Consider the following 22,733-nt stretch of genomic DNA (forward strand, 5'->3'; position numbering starts at 1 on the left):
ATACTATACAACTACTTTTACATGGCTCAACGTTTTTTAACAAAGACAATGATTGTGAAGAACTTTTGAAGAAATCTCTACACTGCCAAGATATTTGTATTTCAAATACTTTGAGTGTGTATCATAAAAGCAGGTGTTGTAATCCAAAGTATTTTAATATACTCGTTTGCGGAGGTTTTAATTCAGATTCGTTGAATACTTCTAATAGTGTGAGTTGTTTCGATGTAAATAGTCTAGCACATGTGAAACCTTATCCACAAATGAAAACGAAACGATGTGATTTAAAAGTAGTTTGTGTGAAAGGTAATCTTTTTGTTTTTGGTGGTTATGATAATGATTACAGATGGATAATCTCTGTTGATAAATATTCACTTGCTTCTAAAACATGGAATCAAGTAACTGAAATGCGTGACGCACGTAGATCTTTTTGTGCTTGTGCATTCATGGACAAAGTGTTTATTTTCGGAGGTAATATTGGTGCAAGTAGAAAAAATACTTGTTTACAATTCGATACATGTGATTGCAGTTGGAAAGAAGTTGCTAGAATGAACGAGGAAAGAACGGGTGCAGCTTGTACAGTATTTGAAGAACGAATTGTAGTTTCTGGTGGCGTTGGAAGTAGAGGTGGTTTGTTAAAAACTGTTGAATCATACGATGTTTTACCAAATAAATGGTCACCAATGCCAAATATGAATACTGGTAAAAGTTTTCACAGTTTATTTGTCGTTATGAACAAACTGTTTGTGATTTTTGACACGTGTGAAGTGTTTGATAACGTGAGTAAAGAGTTTGTCGTTATAAAACCACCAAAACTGATTAGGCGATGTTATAGAACTCAACCTTGTTCTATTGGAAAGATAATATTTAATTTTCATGATCACTCGCCGATTTTGATTTATGACACTGAGAGAAACGAATAATCAATAGAACCATGTGAAATTACTAAAAATCTTCGAAATTTTTCTTGCGTAAAAGTACCTTGTTTATATGAAATTTAATGTTGTATATAGTGTGACAAACAAATAACAAATATAAATTGGTAAAAATTTAAAAAAATACAACGTGCATGACTTTTTACATGCATTTCACATTAATAATTTTAATTAAAGGAAATGTTTTAGAACGTAACAAGACATTTTATATATTTTTATTTTTTGTTTTTGTCTTTAAAAGATAAAATTAGTGATCTTATTTTGATCGGACTTTTTGCTTGTTTAACTTTTTATAACTTTATGGAGAACTTATAATAAAATTTTTTTCTTACAAACAAATTTTAGTTTTATGTTGTTTATTGTAAAAATCTTGTTATAAAAAACAATTTCATAGCTTATTGCTCTTTAAGCAAATAAAATATTCTTATTTTCAATCTTAGTATATATGCTAAGCCGACTTTTCCGAACTAACCTCCTATAAACTTCTTGTACTTTAGATTTACCGTTTATTACTTTTTAATACAGTTATAGGTTTATAGTAAAAATCTCGTTAGCAAGGAGGTTAAATTATACTGTCACATAATCTACACAATAACGATTAATTTTTGCTGAAATTTGATAAAATTTATTTTTATAACATGTTTAGAAAAAGTTTTTATAAAATAAGACCGTTGTTGGAATAAACCTAAAATAAAAAAACTTAATTTAGTTTTATTAAAATGATAACTAGCCTTATGAAATTACAGATAAAATTAATAATTTGTACATTTTCTATTGTACTAGAATGTCTTATCATGTATAAAACTTTACGTACTATTACGTCAGGCTATAATATTTTCAAAGATTTTAAAACCCAAATAACCAATCTTAAATAATTTAAACATTCTAGTTAGAAGTTGTTTTTCTGGCCATAGTGATAAAAAAAGTGGAAGTAAGGTTTTTAAAATCTATCTTATGAAAATCATTAAACAAAACTATTCTATACCACTAATCTTGTTATAATTAAGCAGATCGACAAAAGCTTATCACAAATTTTGTCATTTTAAAAGTTTTAAAAGTTACAGAATTTTAAATCTTATAAATTATCTTAAAACTGTGCCCTTTTAGCTTGTTAACACATGTTTAAATAGATTTAGAAAATATATTAGTCACACTTGAATTCTAAACGTCAAGTAAAACAGCCTAATTAGCATCAGAGTAAAAGGTATAAATTTTGTAATTTTAGTTTTAAAGTTTTATAAACTAAAATAATTATTTACAATTAAAAGGACAGGTTAAGCAAGAAATTAAATCTAACCTTAATATTAAATTCACATTTAGTTCTAGTGGTGTTCAAAAACTTACTAACTATAGTTTAAGTAATAAAGGGAAATTTAAAAAGTAACTCTGTTAAAATTCACAATAAATAGTTAAATAAATTTTGATTTTGATCGAATAGATTCTAAAGCTCTTACAACTTTTCATCTTAAAGCTGTTTAATTTATAAATTACATTGGTATAAATGGTTATCATAAAATATTATATGTTATGACTTTATGTTCATTTTATATTTCTGTTATAGAATTTCATAAAAACCAGGCTATTTAGAAATATAAGAAACACTAAAGGTGTCTCCGGCAAGTTAGTAAAGTTTTTCTCAGTTTTTCTGATTATTTTGTTTTGAAAAACGAAAATAAATTAATTACTTAAACTAAAAAAAAAGTTCAAAGTACGTTTTTAAATTACTCTACAAGTTTTTTTGATAGTTAGCACATAGCTTGTTTGATATAGACTTTGAGTTTTATTTTTAAATGATATAGACAGTAAGACATTCATTGAAAAATAAAAAAAACAAGTGATAGAAGAAAGTAATGAAAACAATACAACAGCAGCTAAAAGTGGAAAATGTGCATAATGTGGAAATTTCAGGAGTTATTAATAAAGTATGTTAAATACTTTAGAATAAAGTTGCAAAGATTATAGAATATATGCTGCAACATGCAATTTTATGTAAACAAATATATATGTTGGCCAAACCATAAACAGTTTTACTAAACGATGGAATGGACACAGAAAAATTTTTAAAATTATTTATTGAAAACAAACAATGAACACACAGACCAATTTGCTAAAATAACTCATTATAAAAAACTTCTCAAAGAATGCATACCAAAACAAATAGAAGTAGTATACAATGTACAGTTTCTAGAGAGAGCAGTAAGAAATATTTTAAATTTTGCAGAGCAATGGTTGATTCAAAAAACTAAATCTAAAGTTAATTTGAAAAACGTATTTGAACAATATATCAAGCAATATACAAAAATTTCTACTCAAGTTCTGTTATAGGGGATTTTTTAAGTTTTATTTACAAACTTTATTTATAGTTTAATCATTTACATTTAAGTATAAATTTCAAATGATATTTTGTCTACTTAGTTTATAAAGAAACTTTATTATTAATTTTTATCTATCTAACTTTTTTCATGATTTTTTTTTTGTAATTTTCGAGTATTTTTGAGTAGAATGTTAAAACTTCCGTCGTAGTTAAGCGTCGCAGCTTTTTGTTTAAATCAAGTACCGCTTTGCATTTGTAGGTTCATTCACTTTCCGTTTCTGCTAGCTATTATTGTTGGCAAAAATAGCTACAATTAGTTACAACTAAAGCAAATGCTCTTTTAGATTCTTTGTGAACCAGATTTCACTATTTTTTTAGAATCGCGTATTGTTTGACTTAATAACACACAGGACCTCGAGAAACGTTTAACAGATTGTGTTTCGGTCTAATTGTGAACGTCACTTGTATTTTAGCAATTATAAACGTTCAGCTTTCGTTGTTTTTTAGCGACTGATACTCAGCACTGCACTTATATTGTAGTCCACTGACTCAATAAACAACGCTGAGAAGCGAAAGCAGGTGCAATTTAATACACTTTTCAGCTTTGGTAGTTCGCTAACTGTTTCTTCGAGCTCCACACTTCTACAGTGAGTTATGTTCTTGTAATAATCGCCGAAAAGTTAAAGCTAACGCAATTTCTTAATTTTTTCAGCTTTCGTAGTTCGCTAACTGTTTTTTCAAATCTCACACTTATACAGTGAGTTATATTCTTGTTAGGGTAGCGGAAAAAATAAAGCAAGTATTGAGTTTGTACTTGTTTCAAGCTTTCGTTGTTTTTTAACATTCGTTTCTTAAGTAGAAACTTCTACTGTAGTTCAACCAGCCCGGATTTATAGGCGTTTCTTACGCTTTAAGTCCTAGCTTGCCTCTGACTTCAGTGAGAATTGCCGAGGACTGTAAACAGACGCTAATACATTTAATAAAAGTTTCCCTACAAACAGACCATCGAGCTATGACTTGCATGTGTACATCTGCTATTTTTTATTGATTGTTAGTAGCATTGTAAAGCAAACTTAGAGTGCCGAACCTATACTTTTAGTATTAACATTAGAACGTAGTTAGATTAGATATAATATCGATAAAATTGGAGTATTGTGTTTTGTTCTATATTAAATTTATATGGTAAAGTATACGTTGAAATCACTAAAACTAATATAAATGTTTACTTCTTAGTCTGTATTAAGATTATATATTAAGTAAACATTAGAATCTTTATAGACTTAGATAAACTATTACGGAATGATGAGTAAGTAATTAGAATCAGAAGTTTATATAACATCTAACACAAATTGATTTAATATGTAGTTACATAGATGTTTTAATTAAATAGCGATCAACAGTTTAGGTTAAAAGTAGTTTAGATTGTAGTTTCACTTACAGTTATCATTATATAAACAAGCTATTTTGTAAATATCAAAAAAGTTTTTTAATTAAAAAGGTATATTTGTTTTAAAATTAATGAAAAGACCGTTGTTAGAGTGAATAATAATGAATATTTAAGAAGCCACAAAAGATAATGAATTCTGCTAAAAGTTGATTATTTTCATTTTTATTAACACTTATTTGTTTATTTAAAAAATTCCTTACAAAAATAACCCCTGTTCTGATATTTTATATTTTTCGTGAGTTAGTCGCTTGCGTGATTGAAGTTGCCGCTGCAATAACGGAGCCGGTCGTGCGATCGAACGTGTGAGAACGTCAATTTGGAATGTGGGTTTTTGAGCCGAGAAAACAAGAAACAAGCTTAGCGGAAATTCAAACTCAATTTTTTTCTTTTTTTTTTGTTTGCTAAATATTATCAAAATTAATATGTGAATTTCATTTTTTTATTTCTTATATTGTGGGCTTGAGATGTTGGTTGGCATTCTAACAGGTTTATTTTCAGGACCTGCTGCAGGCAATTTATCATTTATACTATCTTAGTTGGACAAAATAACTTAAAACTACTTATTATTGCTAACTTGTAAATTATAAGTGTATTATATCTATGAAATACTTAATGCTACTCTAGTATACTTTATATAGTCAGACAAGACAGTATGGAGTGATGAATCTATTATATAAAGAAGAACAAGAAATACAAGCATATACAAAATTATAAATTACTAATATAAACACTGTAAGGGCTGATAGCTATTTAAATCTATATCAAAAGACTTAAAACAATAAACTAAATATTAAATAAAATTTTTAGTTAGCAATAAATTGTAAAAGGTTTAAAAAACTATTAACATGTAAACCTGGCTCAAATATTTAAACAGTTAACCACCAGTTGAAACATTAACTTTAAAACAAAAAAATATTTACAATAAACAATCACAAATAAGTTCAAGATATGTTTTTGCTTCCAGGTGCACACAAAACTAACTGACTAACTGCTCACATGAAACTGTAATGTCATTTTTGATGTTTCATTGCGTCATGAGCCTTGATTCTCATTGGCTCGTTTGGATGCAAGTTAACAGGAGCAGTTTATTACAACGTGTTGTCTGGTTTTTTACCTAATAATAGTTAAGGTATTTGACTATTTAGTTTTAGAACTAAACTTTTTTTGTTTTTTGTATAAAAATTTTATATACTAGAGTGGGCTCATTTTTAGTTTCTAGGTTCGTGGTATTCATGTTCATACATTGTTTTAAGTGCTTCTTTATACAATTCTTATCAAAAAACAAATATACCTAATAGCTATTTTCATAGATTTATATTTCATGCAAGTAAACAATTTTTTTCACCATTTAATTTCAATTTTTTTTAACAGTTTATCTCTGTTATTTTATTTTTATAAAACAGTTTTAATAAAGATTAAAGATCCACTAAATTAAATTTAGTTATACCATGACTTGTCTTCTATCATTATCAACAAATGAATTTTCTTAGTATGATGATTCCTAAATAAAACTAGACTTTTATGTCTAAGCAGAATTCAGAAACACCAGATTTTTGAATAGTGAACAAAAGTTTGTTTGTTTCTAGTAAAAATTTCGTAAAAGTAGTAGACAACTAAAGTGTAAGCATGTTGTAATAAATACTTTATTGATGTTAGCAAAAATATACTTATAAAATTTTCCTGCAAAAATGATGAGATTAAAAAAAAACAATATAAGTTCATATAGTTTTATTAATTATCTTTACTAAAATATACTTACACTATCTTGCAAACATTTTTCATGTAGATTTCTTAATACTCTCTGTTAGTTATGGTTTTTGTTATGTTTAAGAGGTCAAAACTTTCTGTTTTAGATAGTTTATATAGAATAGTTGAATTAACAGTTTCACATAAAACCAGTCAACCGGAAATTAAGAATCTGAGATACTTTTATTATGAGATAGAATTGTTGTAAAATACCTAGAAAACGATAATTAGATTTACAGTATACAGAAAAAATACAAATAATTTGTAGATGTAGTTTTAATGTTGAAGTATATAAATTATCATCTTATTAGTATATATTTGTTTTAGAGTTCTTTAAATGAGTTTATAGTTCCTACTCTAGTTTATATTTTTAAAGTATTGTGTAGTTAAAATTAAACTGATTTTAAGTATTTTATAATTCCATTTGAATTATATAAGCTATTTAGATTTTTGAAGTTAAGTTTTTAAAATAGTGCTTTGTGTTTCTTTTTATATAATGTATACTTTAATTAAACTGTCTTCCCTAATTTATATAAAGAAGAATCTAGTATTTATATGATAGTACCTAAATAATCTCTTTCAATAAGTATCTAGTAATGACTACAAACCTAATCCACCTTTCACAGAGTCTATCAAAATCAAAAATGTTATAGTGAGAGAAGTTCTTAATTTGTTCTACTAAAGTTTTTGCGTTGACATAATCAGAAAATTTACATTTTTTTGTGTCACTAAAGGGCTAACTAAGACAAAAGGAATAAATATAATCAACAAGTTGAATTTTAAAAGGAATCTAACAAAAAGCATAATTTTTTTTTAATTAAATAGATTCTCTGAGTTGAAAGTTGCATAATAAAATCCCTGTTGTAAACAAAATCAGGGTTGCCACTCACTCAGAGAACTCAGGGAAACTCAGAGAATTTTCAAGTTGTAGAAAATCTCAGGGAAACTCAGAGGATTTAATCCTCTTTTTCTTAACTCAGGGAAACTCAGGGCAATTTCGTTTTGTTTTAGTTTCAGGGAAACTTTAAGATTTTTAAAAAGTCTCAGAGAAATTTTTTCTAGATCTAGAATGAGAATTACTTAATTCAGTTTCAATATTTTGTTCAAAAAAATTAATTTTATTAAATTTTAAGTGTTTTTTAAGAAATTTTCTTACCTTGCAGAAAGTTCTTCAATATTCTTATATTTAACATGGTAGTTTTTTGATAATTTTTTTTTAAGGATTTGAAAAACACTCAGGTAACTCAGGGAAGTTTAGGAATACTCAGGGAAGTTTTTGGACATTCAAGGAAGATTTTTTGACTCAAAGAGTGGCAGCCCTGAAAATTTAAAATAAATTTAAAAATTCTGAAATTTATTGCTATCGATTTCTGAAGTTTATATATAATAATATATAAACCTTACAGGGTTGAATGATTCACGATTTAATACCTGCAGTTGACAAAAACAAAAAGATTTAAAAATATTTCAAACAGAACTACTATCATTTTCTGAAGTTTCTATAATAAATACTTCAAAGGGTTTCCAGTAAACCTGAAAGCCTAAAAAATTTGGGTTTGAAAATTTAGGCTTAAATACCTGAAAAACCTGGAATTTGAGAAACTTTGAAAAAACTTAGAAAACCAAGAATTTTGAAATAAATCACAAAAAAAAAATTAAAAAAACCTGGGATTATAAACAATTTTAATATGTTTAGAAGAAAAGTTTAAATTTGACTCAGAATATCTATTAGTTTAATTATTTTTGTCATCCTTCAAATATGTTTTATTTGCTTTATGTATCTTTTTAATATTTTTATACGATTCAACACAGTTTCTTACCTTAAACTTAACTTTAATTAGTAAAAAACCGAAAATGTGCTTTTAAATACCTGGAGGAAATTTTGAACTACAGTTTAATTTAATTATTGTGAAGTACACTTTAGAACAGGGTTTTCGAATCTTTTTTGTAAATGGCATCCTTTAAAAAACTATATTAAAAAGCAATGTTCCCTTCAAGAACTCATGTCCCCCTTGTGGCTTCTTTACTGCACGTTGCCCCCTGAATATCTGTCTGATAAATATTAATATTTAATATTCTATGAATTCTGAAAAATGTTGTGAAATATATAAATTTAGAGGCTATCAACAATATTTTTGAAACTAAATTGTGTTTATTTTTATTTTTACACATTAAAAGGTTTTATGGGCTTATATAATTGGCAACACAAAAGGAATTATATACGGTCAAGAGCAACATAAATTGCCTCGAACAAACTTTATACTCATAGTTCAACATTTAAGGCAATTTATATCGATTGTTCTGTTCTTGCTATGACGTCATCACACGTCATTCTTATTGTTTTTTTTTTTTTTCAAATTTGAAACTTTTTTGAGCTGGCTTCATCCCTGTATCATAATGATCTACTAGAGCTTGCTCTGAAGTTTAAACTAAAATTTCTTTTCAGTTTTAAATAGAATAATGTTAATAAAAACGCCACTACATTTTTATCTTAATAACTTAGTTTCCCTATAAGATAAGTTTATCAAATTTGTTGTTGGTACTTGAAAACACTTTAATTTTTTAAATATTTTTTTGCTTGATTATTTTTCCATTATAATAACTTACAATTGTTCTTTACAGGTCGTTTAACTATTTATGACAAATAAATTAAATATGTCGATAGTACACTGTCAAAATATACCAAGTACAAAGAAATTTAAACCAAATAAGGTTTCTAATAATGTTGACTGTATAGCAGAATTCAAAAAGCTTGCTATTTTAAAGTTTTGCAATGAATACGGTAAAAAAAGCTTTCAATATGATGAAATGTTCAATTCAAATGATTCTAATGAAATTGGTACGTGTTAATGTTTCATTTATTTTAAGAATTTAATGTTTATATTATTTTTTACATTAGGTAAATCTCTAAAGGTTTAACAACCAATTAATGAAGTTAGCAAACTAGGTTAGTATCATTTCATTTAGCACAAGAAACACCTTGAAAAAAGTTGAAAAAAATGGTTATATTAGAAAAATTTATTATCTAGAAGTAATAAATTTTCAAACATTTGCAGGAAATTTATTAAGTAAAGTGACAACCTTGCATGTTAAGGTTTTAATAATTCAAAGTGTTATTTTCGTTAAAATGTTTAATTATTAAAATATTTTTTCTAAATTTACTTTAAACAATGATGCGTTATTGTTAGCTTGAACATTATTCAAACATAAGTATGTAATAAATATATATATACTAATCATTTAATAACTGTGGTAATTGTTGTTTTTTCTCAGTTTACAAAGCTTCATTTATCTAGTTACAAAAATTATTTTTTTCAGGTAACATGAAAAAATTTAAGCAGAACACAATTGAATTAACACGAGTAAACAAATGTTCGCTCACAGGTGATGCAAGTAGTAAAATTTGCACAACTAAATTTGAAAAGCTACAAATAAAAAATGCTGCATCTGTTTATCAATTTGTTAATCTATTCTATTTACCAAATCTCAATAAAACAACTCTAAGATTTATAGAACGTGGTTTTACAATCGTATGTGATGATGTTAGCTTTAAGCAGCTTGGTTACAATTTAATTTAAAAATACTTGCAAGTTCTGGTCTTTTTATTACATCAGAAATTGAAGTTTTCAACGTAGCCAAAACATGGTTAAATTACAACATTGAAGAACGTAGCAAGTATGCTAAGAATATTTTGTTAAAAGTTCGTTTAAATCTACTATCAAAGGATACTATACGACAGCTTTTATATGAATAAGCAATTTTAAATAAGGATGTTGAGTGTGTGAAAATTTTTAAAAACATTTTAAACTGCCAATATAACTGTTTTTTAAATATGTCAAGTGTTTACCAGAACAGTAGGTATTGTAGTCAAAAATCTTTTAAAATACTTGTTTGTGAAAGTTTACATTCAAAATCATTTATTCCTTGTAATACAGTAAGCTGTGTTAACGTAGATAATCTGGGAGATATAGAAGCTTATCCACTAATGATAAAGAGACGAATCATTCTAAAAATAGCTTATTTAAAAGGTGTTCTCTATGTTTTTGGTGGTTATAAAGTTGGTTGGAAATGGGTAATGTCTGTTGATAAATATGCGCATGCTTCAAAAGCATGGAGTCAAGTAGCTGAAAAGCATGACATACTTAGATCTTTTTGTGTATGTGCATTTATGGACAAAGTGTTTGTTTTCCAAGGTCATATTGGTGGACGTAGATCTAATTCTTGTTTACAGTTTGACACAAGTGATTGTAGTTTGAAAGAAGTTGCTAGAATGAACGAGCCAAGATCAAATACAGCTTGTGCAGTTTTTAAAGAAAAAATTATAATTTCAGATGGATATGGTTACAATTTCAATGTGTTAAATACTGTTGAATCATTTGATGTTCTCCAAAATAAGTTGCTATCAATCCCAAAAATGTGTACTAGTAAAAGGGGACACAATTTAATTGTTGTTAAAAATAAGTTGTTCCTTATTTCTAGATTCGCAGACTCCTGTGAAGCTTTTGACAGCGTGTGCAAAAAGTTTGTAGTTATAAAATGTCCAATTTTAAACAGATTTTTTACTGTTAAAGTTTATTCTATAGAAAGCAAAATATTTCTTTTTCAAGACAAATGGCAGAATTAAGTTTGTTATGACGTTAATAAAAATATTTGGTCAGAAGAAGCAAATAAAGTTACAGAGAGTCTTAGATATTTTTCTTGCGTCAAAGTACCCTCCTTAAAAAAAAATACTTAATTGTTTTTAATAGATAACCACTAGCAAAATAAACAGTTTACACTGTTATATACATTAAATAAAAATTGTTATATACAATCTTATTTATTTAATATCCATTTTAATTGAAATTGTCTTACCGGTGTTAGCAAATTTTTAGGATACATCTATATAAACTAGCGGCAGGGAGTGTGTAGTGAGATTCAAGTCACACTGTTCTTGCAGCTAGTGATAATATGTAGTTCGAAAAAATATTGTTTTTCTTATTTCATTGTTTTCTGCTGAGTTATTCTTTAAATGTTGTTTTCTTATTTGTCAATTTTTTCAATGAAGTTTTAACTCTAGATAAACACTTCTTAAAATGCTTTTTTTAGTTAAAGTTATATTTGAAAGTTATAAATAATATTTTCTAAGCACCTTCTAAACTAAATTCTTTATATTTTTTATTGTGTAGTAACCCACATTCTCCTGTAGTTTAACTTTTAATTTATATGGTTTTAGGAAAAGGTTATTTTATTAGATAAATAGATTAAAAATTATAGTTTTATTTTGCTTGTTGAATACTATACATTATATGTAATAAATTTTAAATAATTTTTAATAGTTCTTTAATTTCTAATAGTTTTGTTACATTTTGCTTACTTTGCTTTGTATAGATTTTCTTTTAAGTAGACTTTAATAAACATATTTACATGAAAAAAAAACTTTATTTTATTAATATGAGATTTATTTTTTGCAATTTAATCTAATGATTTAAACAGCTACATAATTTTTATATAATTGAAAAGTTATAACTTTAGCTTGTAATAAAACTAACTTTTGCATATTACTGGTTATAGGCGGGTTGATACTTTTAAACACAGCTATGTTTTATAACTGAGGAAAAATTTTTGTATGAGTCGTCACTCGTACAATATTAGTTTTATAAAAACAATTTATCTAAATAAAAACTATTTCCAATGTTAAGATCAACTAAATAACTGAAATCCTTTATTAACAAACCTACGTAAAAACAATATTTAATTGAGATTAAACTTAAATTTAATTACCATAAACTTACCAAAACTTAAAAACTTATCAATTAAACTTATTAAGTAAATAAAACTTAAATTTAGAAAAAAATGTAAAATCTAGTAAACTAGATCACTATTTAGTAGTTATTAATAACAAGTTGTTTGCTATTTCTCAAAGTCTCATAAAGCATACACATGTGAAGTTTTTGACAATATTGGAAAAAAATTGTCATTTTGAAATCACTAGGATTATTCCGTTCTTATATTATTAGTGCTTATTCTATTGGAAATGAAGTTCATATTTTAAGGAGCAATTGCAGAAACTAATTTTTCTATGAAGTTGAAAGAAAGAGTGTCAGAAGAAGTTATTTGATATATATGATGTGTAACAAAATTAATCAACAATTTGTTAACTTTTATATAAACATACATAAAAGTTTATACTTTTAAAGTAGTTTTAGTGTAATAAAATATTTTATTTATGATGAAAATAGGTTGAAAATAAGTTTCGGTTAACAGTTAAATACAACGTTTTACTTTTAGTTTTTTGTTTCTCATCTTGTTCACCATTATTATATTTTCAACAAACTACTTAAGCTATCTGACTTCAAGCCGTTTTTTCTTCCTTTTTTTTCTTAAGTTGTAGGAAACGGTGGTAATGAATGTTTATTAAATCGATAAAAGTAATTTTGTATTTTTGTATGTAGTAAGCGTTTTGATAATTATTTTAATACAATTCGAAACGCGTTTAAGTTACTTTTCCTTACTTAAACTGACCAAGCAACAATCAATAACAATCCATTTGATATTCTGGTATATAGTTGATTCCTCATTAAATTTAGTTTTGGTCACTCAGGCTGGCTCTTTTGTTTTGAAGAGTGGCAAACTAAACTTAAGATGTATGTTTTGTCAAACTCACAGTTTTTGTTTTAATTACAATGTTAGAGTTTATGTCTTGCAGCTGCTTTAATTTGAAATATTATATATATTTATAACCAATTGTATACATATAAGTGTGACGGTCATTGTTGCAAAAAGCTTTGAATACTAAACAGCTTAAATTTTTGTTTTTAGGCTAAAAAAATATGGAATATCTTGAAATTGGAGATTTTTTTGAAAATAACTTTATTTTAAACATTTGATGAAAAATTTAATGTTAGATAATAGTCAACCATATAAATATTCTTTTATTCAAAAAAGTTCGAAGTACGTTAACAGCATCTTTGTAATGTTGCTATCTTACTTAGAGCAGTTTTTTACCTAAAACTTAGTTTAGTTTTAAAAATAAACCTAGAAAATTAAACCTTAAAAACCTGAACAAAATTCAAAAACATGTGAAAAAAAAATTCAATTCAGGCAACCCTGGAACTACTTACATTCGTTCTAAGGTTTATTAAGTTATATAAACACCAGAAGATTTTTTTGTTTGACAAATGTCATGTGATTGTGTCCCGTGAGTAGAAATGGTTCATAGGGACCATTAGGCAAAAAATTTTAATCTTTAACTAGATATTCTTGAATTGATATTTAAGAACAAAAAAGTAAAGGTATTAGGCATGTTAAACATGAGTATTATGAAAAAGGGACCACAGTTTTATAACAGTCTTTAAAAGAAGCCTTATGTAAAAAAGTATGAAAAGCCATGGAGTTCTTAAACTATTAAGAACACTTTATAGAACTCCAAAATTTTGAAACTTATGCTTTTAATGATGAAACTGAACAAATTTTGATTAGGACTTCATTTACGAAAAAAAATGGTCAAAGAGTAATACGGCACGAGTACAACTTAATATTATGTCCGAGATTAACTGTAAATTAAAAAAATTTTCAAACTTAGTTTCAATTTACCGTATAACAAAAGATACCAAGTTATTATTTTGTTAATAATAACGTTTTACAAAGCGTTTTTGCACAACTTATGTAATATCAATATTTTCGACATAAATATCTACCGCTTAGTATTTAGTTAACGTGTTTTCTGGCTTATACTTAATAATTGTTATCGTACTTAGACTAGTTAGTATTAGAACCAAATCTTTTTTGGATTTTCATAAAAATGTTATATAGAAGAGTGGGCTCATTGTTAGTTCCTTGGTTCGTGGTATTTAGTTTTCATGTTCATCCATTCTTTTAAGTGCTTCTTTATACAAATCTAATTAATCAACAAAGATACCTAAAAGCTATTTTTATAGAGTTATATTTAATACAAATAAACAATTTTTTTCAACATTAAATCTTAATTTTTTTAACAGTTTATCTTTATTATTTTTTTTTTACAAATCAGTTTTAATAAAAGATTAAAGATCCACAAAAACAAATTTAATTATACCATGACTTGTCTTCTATCTTTATCAACAACTTAAATATCTTAGTACGATGATTTGTAAATAAAACTTAACTTTTATGAGCTAAGCAGACACCAGAAACACCAGATTTCTGAAAAATGAACAAGTGTTTGTTTGTTTCTAGTAAAAAATTGTACTAAAGTAGTAGACAAATAAAGTGTAACTATGATGTATTAAATACTGTACTGTTGTTAGCAAAAATACATTTATAAACAATTATGTGAAAATAATGAGATAAGAAAAACACACGAAACTCATTTGTTTTTATTAAGTATCTTTACTAAATTATACTTACACTATCTTGCAAACATTTTTCAAGTTGATCTATGAACTTTCAATTAGTTATGATTATCGTTTTGTTTAAGAGGTCACAACTTTATGTTTAAGTTTAGATGAGAGTTGTAAGGAATAGCAGTTTCTCTTGCTGTTTTATTTTGTTGAACACCCAATTTGATAAAGCAAGTCAACCAGAAAGCAAGAATCTAAAATATTTTTATCATTATTATGAGATAAAGTTTTTTTAAAACACCTAGAGACTAAAAATTAGATTTATAGTATATAATAAAAATACATTTAATTTATTGAGTGAATTTTTAATTTTGAAGTATAAAAACTATCATCTGATTAGTATTTATTTGTTCTAGTTTAAGTCTACAGTTTCCAAACTAGTTTAAGTTTTTAAAGCATTGTTTAGTTTTACTTCAACTGTTTCAGAGTATTTTTTACTTCCATTTGATTTATATAAGCTACTTAGATTTTTTAAGTTAAGTTTTTGCTTTGTGGTTCTCTTTTTATTCTGTATACTTTGATTAAACTATCTTTCTTAATTTTTATAAAGTAGCATCTAGTATTTATATGGTAGTACCTTTATAATCTCATTCAATAAGTATTTAATAATGACTACAAACCTAATCCACCTTTAACAGAGTCTATCAAAATCAAAAATGTTATAGTGAGAGAAGTTCTTAATTTGTTCTACTAAAGTTTTTGCGTTGACTCAATCAGAAAATTTACATTTTTTTTGTGTCGCTAAAGGGAAAACTTAGACAAAAGGAATGAATATAATCAACAAGTTGAATTTTAAAAGGAAACTAACAAAAAGTATAATTTTTTTAATTAAATAGACTCTCTGAGTTGAATGTTGCATAATAAAATCCCTGTTGTAAACAAAATCAGGGTTGCCTTTTACTCAGAGAACTCAGGGAAACTAAGGGAATTTTCAAGTTGTAGAAAATCTCAGGGAAACTCAGAGAATTATAATCCTATTTTTCTTAACTCAGGGAAAATCAGGGCAATTTCGTTTTGTTTTAATTTCAGGGAAACTTTAAGATTTTAAAATAGTGTCAGGCAAAATATTTCTAGATCTAGAATAAGATTTACTTAATCCAGTTTCAAAATTTCGTTCAAAAAAATTTATTTTATTAAATTTTAAGTGTTTTTTTAGAAATTTTTTAACCTTGTGGAAAGTTCTTCAATATTCTTAGAATTTACATTATAGTTTTTTAGTAAATATATTTTTTTAAGTATTTGAAAACACTCAGGTAACTCAGGGAAGTTTAAGGATACTCAGGGAAGTTTTTGGTCATTCAAGGAAGATTTTTTGACTCAAAGAGTGGCAGCCCTGAAAATTTAAAATAAATTAAAAAAATTCCAAAATTTATTGCTTTCAATTTCTGAAATTTATATATAATAATGTATAAACCTTACAGGGTTGAATGATGCACGATTCAACATCTGTAGTTGACAAAAACACAAAGAATTAAAATATTCCAAACAGTACTGCTATCATTTTCTGAAGTTTATATAATAAATACTTTAAATGGTTTCCAGTAAACCTGAAAGCCTAAAAAATTTGGGTTTGAAAATTTAGGCTTAAATACCTGAAAAACCTGGAATTTGAGAAACTTTGAAAAAACCTAGAAAACCTAGAATTTTGAAATAAATAACAAAAAAAAAAATTTAAAAAAAACTGGAATTATAAACAATTTTATCTATTAGTTAAATTATTTTTGTCATCTTTCCAATTTGTTTTATTAGCTTTAAAGTATATATTTTATATTTTTATACGATTCAACACAGTTTCTTACCTTAAACTTAACTTAACTAGTAAAAGACCGAAAATGTGCTTTTAAATACCTGGAAGAAATTTTGAACTACAGTTTAGTTAAAGTATTGTGAAGTACACTTTAGAACAGGGTTTTCAAAACGTTTTTGTAAATGGCCTTCTTTAATAAACTATACTAAAAGCAATGTTCCCTTCAAGAAATCATGTCCCCCATGTGGCTTCTTTACTGCTCGTTACCCACTGAGTATCTGTCTGATAAATATTAATATTTAATAATCTATGAATTCTGAAAAATGGTGTGAAATATATAAATTTAGAGGCTATCAACAATATTTTTGAAACTAAATTGTGTTTTTATTTTATTTTTATTACATTAAAAGGTTTTATGGGCTTACATAATTGGCTTCACAGAAGGAATTATAAGGGGTCAAGAGCAACATAAATTGCCACGCACACACTTTATATTCATAGTTCAACATTTAAATTAATTTATATTATTTGTTCTGTTCTTGCTATGACGTCATCAAGCGTCATTCTTGATGGTTTTTTTTGGAGATTTGAAACTTTCTTTGAACTAGCTTCATCCCTTGTTCATAATGATCTACTAGAGCTTGATCTGAAGTTTGAACTAAAATTTCTTTTCAGTTTGTAAATAGAATAATGTTAATCAAAATTTCACTACATTTTTATCTTAATTACTTTGTTTTCCTATAGGATAAGTTTATCAAATTGATGGTTAGTACTTAAAAACACTTAGATTTTTAAATATTTTTTTCCTTGATTATTTTTCCATTATAATAACTTACAATTGTTCTTTACAGGTCGTTTAACTATTTATGATAAATAAATTAAATATGTCGATAGTACACAGTCAAAATGTACCAAGTACAAAGAAATTTAAACCAAATAAGGTTTCTAATAATGTTGACTCTATAGCAGAATTCAAAAAGCTTGCTATTTTAAGTTTTGCAATGAAAACGGTACAAAAAGCTTTCAATATGATGAAATGTTCAATTCAAATGATACTAATGTAATTGGTACGTGTTAATGTTTCATTAATTTTGATTTTTAAAAAATAATTTTTTTTTGCTTTAGGTAAATCTCTAATGGTTTAACAACCAGTTAATAAGGTTAGCAAACTAGGTTAGTATCATTTCATTTAGCAAGAATTTCCTGAAAAATTGAAAAAATGGTTATATTTGTAAAAATTATTATCTAGAAGTAATAAATTTTCAAAAATTTGCAGGAGTTTTATTAATTAAAGTGACAAGCTTGTATGATAAGATTTTAATACTTCAAAGTCTTATTTTCATTAAGTTATTTAATTAATAAAATATTTTTTCTAAATTTACTTTAAACAACGATGCGTTATCGTTAGGTTGAACATTATTCAACCATAAGTATGTAATAAATATATATATTAACCATTTAATAACTGATAGTACTTGTTGTTTTTGCTCAGTTTACAAAGCTTCAATTATCTAGTTACAAAAATTGTTTTTTTTTTCAGGTAACATGAAGAAATTTAAGCAGAACACAATTGCATTAACACGAGTAAACAAATGTTCGCTCACAGAAGATGCAAGTAGTAAAATTTACACAACTTTAATTGAAAAACTACAAACAAGAAATGCTGCATCTGTTTATCAATTTGCTTATCTTTTCAATTTGCTAAGTCTCCATAAAACAACTCTGAGATTTATAGAACGTTGTTTTCCAATTGTAAGTGATACTGATAGCTTTAAGCAGCTTGGTTACTCTTTGGTTTCAAAAATACTTGCAAGTTCTGAACTACTTATCACTTCTGAAGTTGAAGTATTTAATGTAGCTGAAAGATGGTTAAATTACAACATTGAAGAACGGAGTAGGTATGCTAAGGATATTTTGTTAAAAATTCGTTTACATCTACTATCGAAAGATACTATACAAAAGCTTTTAGATGACTCGACAATTTTTATCAAAGATAACGGTTTTGCACAATTTACGAATGAAACTCTTCACTGCCAAGATGTCTTCATTTTAAATACGTCGAGTGTTCATCAGAAAACTAGGTGTTGTAGTCAAAAATCGTTTAAAATACTTGTTTGTGGAGGAGATCATTTATATCCATTTATTCCTTGTAATAATGTATGATGTTTTGACATAAATAGCTTAGGTGAAATAGTAGCATACCCACCAATGGTAACGGGACGTAGCTTTCATGCAGTAGTTTATGTAAAAGAAGACCTATATGTTTTTGGAGGCTACATTAATAACGATTGGACATTGTCTGTAAATAAATATTCATTTACTACTAAAACATGGTGTCAAGTAGCTGAAATGTATGATGAACGTCAGTATTTTTGCGCATGCGCATTCATGGATAAAATTTTTGTTATTGGAGGTAACAAAGATATGGTTAGAACCAATTCTTGCTTACAGTTTGATACAAGTGATTGCAGTTGGAAAGAAGTTGCTAGAACTAACGAATTAAGATCAAGTGCAGCTTGTGCAGTTTTTGAAGAAAGAATTGTAGTTTCTGGTGGTTGCGTTGATTTTTTTGATGACTTAAAAACTGTTGAGTCATATGATGTTTTACAAATTAATGGTCGCCAATGCCTAACATGAATACTAGTAAAAGTTTTCACAGTTTAATTGTTGTTATGAATAAATTGTTTGTAATTTCTCACCAAGAAAACACATGTGAAGTTTTTGACAATGTGTGTAAAGAGTTGTCGTTATAAAATCACCAAAACTAGTTGATGATTATATTGAAATCCGAGCTTGTTCTATCGGAAAGAAAATATTTATTTTTCAGTTTGACCTACCAATTTTAATTTATGACACTGAGAATTATAAATGGTCAGAAGAGCCATGTGAAGTTACTGAAGATCTTGGAAGTTTTTCTTGTGTGAAAGTGCCTTGCTTAGATGAAAATAATGAACTGTAATATTTTTTTAGAGTAACAATATTCTTTTAATAACTAATAAAGTAAACAATTAAACAAAAACATTGTGTAACTTTTAAATGGATTAATAATATTTGTTTAATATTTTAAGTTAAAGATAATGTTTGGAAGTTTTGATTAACAAATAACTAAAACATTTTATATATTCTTAATTTTTTTATGTCGTTAAAAAAACATAATTAATGATATTGATTTCGATTGGACTTATTATTTCTTGCTTTTTATACTTTGAATAAGTTTATGCAGAGTTTGAAGCAACATAAATCTTCCCACAAACATAGTTTAGTTTTTTGTCGTTTAATAAAAGTATTTTCATAACACTTGTTAAAAGAAAAAAAAATCATAGATTATTGTTCTTTAGATTAAAAAAATACTTTTAATTTTACTCTAAGTAAAAATACTAATCTGTAATTTCCAAACAAACTTGTTTTAACGTAAACTTACCATACACATATTTAGAAAAATCGTTTAAGATTAATAGTAAAAATCTATTGAGTATTATGATAAATTTTGCAGCTATCTTTTTTGTTCTAGTTCTACATTTTAGCGATTAAATTCTGCTTGAGTTCAATAAAACTTACTTTAATAAATGTTTAAAACTATTATATTATTAAATATTTTAAAATAGAAAATATAAATAATTATCTTAAAATAAAACAGTATTAAAGTAAAAAAAAAAACAACTTAAATTGATTAAACGCTAAATTTGAAAACAGTTTTAGTAATATTAAAGCTAGCCTTATGAAAACACAGATATAGTTAAAGTTATGTTTATTTTCCAATAATCTAAAACGTCTTATCATGTATAAAATGGTATGTATTATCACATAAGGCTATAGTTTTTTTTGAGATTGTCAAACTTAAGTAACCAACCTTAAATATTTTAAATATTTTAGTGAAAAATTGTTTTTCTGAACTTAATAAAAAATAAATTGAAAGTAAGGTTTTCAAAATTGATCTGAAAAAATAATTGAAAAAACTATTTTATACCTCTAAGTTTTTTATATTAATCAGATCCAACAAGCTTATCACACTCTTAATTATTTAGAAAATTTCCGAAAACTACGGAGTTTTTATTTTTAATTATTATTATATAACTGCAGTGTCGTTTTAGCTTATTAACACGGGTCACTTTTTTTCCAACTGTTATTACTTTGTACTATTTAGCCTATTCCAGATTTCCTTATTTCGAAATAAGGCCAAATAAAACGAAATATTAACATTTGGAAAAAAATTGTTGCATGAAATTTATTAACAGATAAATTCAAAAAAAAAAAAGTTAACTATTTGTTTTTTAATTATTTCAAGCTAAGAAACATTGATAACAAAACTCAAATTTCGTTCTACTTGGCCTTATTCCGGAATTAGGAATTCTAGTAAAATTTCTGTATAAAATTAATTCACAAATTATTACTAATTAAAAAAAAATAATAATCCGTTGATTTTTTTAATAAATTCGAGCTTAGTAAAAATTAATAAAAAACTCATTTTTTTCTAAGGGGCCCCACACTAAAAGTCAAACCCCAATTCAATGGAATTTTTTTAAATTAAAGACAAAGAACCGTTCTCTAGAATAAAAAAATTTTTACTTAGCTATTAAGATAAGTTAGAAAAAATAAATAAAAGATGGTTTGAAAATCTACCAGTTTATTGCAACATTTTGTTCAAATTAATTTCGGACAACAGTCCTTCATCAGTGAACTTTAAAACTAGTAGAACTAAACACATTCATGCAACAAAATAAATAAAAGTTAAAAAATATATTATGACGTAGTAGTTCAAAACTGTGTATAAAACTAAAATTTTAAATGATTACTTTAAATGATTTTAAATGAAATTAATAAATTTTTACTTATATTTTAATTTATTTATGTTGTCCGAAATTAATTTGAACAAAATGTTGCAATAAACTGGTAGATTTTTAAACTATCGTTTATCTTTTTTTTGTAACTACTGATGCAGGGAAAAAATCACTAGTAAAAACAATTGACTTGTGTCCTGGACCGATTTGCGAATTATTTATAAATCTATTAAGATAAGGAAAATAATTGGGTCTAAAGTTTAAACATTTAAAAAAAAAATTTGAAAATTGTTACCAAGCTAATTTCTCACTCGTAAATGTTTGAGATTTACAGCTAAATAGTTCTACAGTACAGACTTCAATGTTATACTACAAGCTGTTGTAGACAAAAAAATGTAAATAAAGCTAACTACAGCAAATGGTTATAGTTAAGTTTATTTACCTACGATTATATTTTATCATCAACAGATCACTTTTTTCAAAATAGGACAATGTATGTTAGTTGTTAAAAATTTATAAAAATAGATAAAAACTTAACTTGAAGTCCTAAAATCATAAATATTATTGTTTTTTTTTTGTGCTTACATAAACTAAAATATAAATCTTACTGTAATCAAAAATTCAATAAAATATTAACTAAATTACATTTATATGTGAAAGTTGAGAGCTGAAATAAAGTTTGTCAAGAAATTTATTATAAATTTTTACTTACTTTTACAGGAAAAGAATTTAGGTTTATAACAAATAAGAATTGTTATAATTGAAATAGTCACATATTTAAGGAAAGTAATTAGCCTTGTCTTAAAAAATGATTTGACCCAACCAAGAAACTTATAATATTATATTACAGAGGCGTGTCTAGACACTTTTTTAAAGGGAATTCACAATTTTTTGTTCTTAATTTGCCGCTTAAGTACGAACTTTTTAGTTATGCACTGCCAGTTAAGTACGCATTGTGCGCACTACGCAATATTTAATCGAAAAATCCTGTGTTTAAAATGCTTTTTTCTGCTTATAAATAAAAAAATATATATAATTACTAAAAAAAAAATACTATATTATTTTATTTGTTTACTGTATTAAATTTAGATAAATTAAAACTCAAAGAACCAGAAAAAGTTATGAACTTACAAATTGTAAATAAAACTTCAAATCCGTTATTTAAAACATGTGTATTACATTAACTTGTAAAGAGAGTCAAATCTAATTTACAAAATAGATTATTTGTAGTTGTAAAACAGGTGTATTCTTTAATTTACACAGAGAAATAGTACATAAACATAATCTTTAAAATATCTTACTTTTTCTGTAAATGATTATTTTCATAAAGTATGTTTTAGTTATTTACTGTATTATTTGGATAAATATAAAAACCTCAAACAAAAGATCTTTCAATCAAATTTGTTATA

At 25.8% G+C, this 22,733-nt stretch overlaps 1 protein-coding gene across 1 annotated transcript; it reads left to right on the forward strand.

Annotated features, from left to right (window-relative positions):
* Window positions 1-260: 260 nt before the first annotated feature.
* Window positions 261-920, forward strand: LOC145841656 (kelch repeat and BTB domain-containing protein F47D12.7-like). Its single transcript, XM_082949008.1, has one exon. It carries the CDS (start codon window positions 261-263, stop codon window positions 918-920), a length of 660 nt encoding a protein of 219 aa, XP_082805134.1.
* The last annotated feature ends 21,813 nt before the right edge of the window (window positions 921-22,733 follow it).

The sequence above is a fragment of the Thalia democratica genome, chromosome 7 (genome assembly GCF_965202585.1).
Source record: "Thalia democratica chromosome 7, ktThaDemo2.hap1.1, whole genome shotgun sequence".
In the NCBI taxonomy this organism is placed as follows: domain Eukaryota; kingdom Metazoa; phylum Chordata; class Thaliacea; order Salpida; family Salpidae; genus Thalia; species Thalia democratica.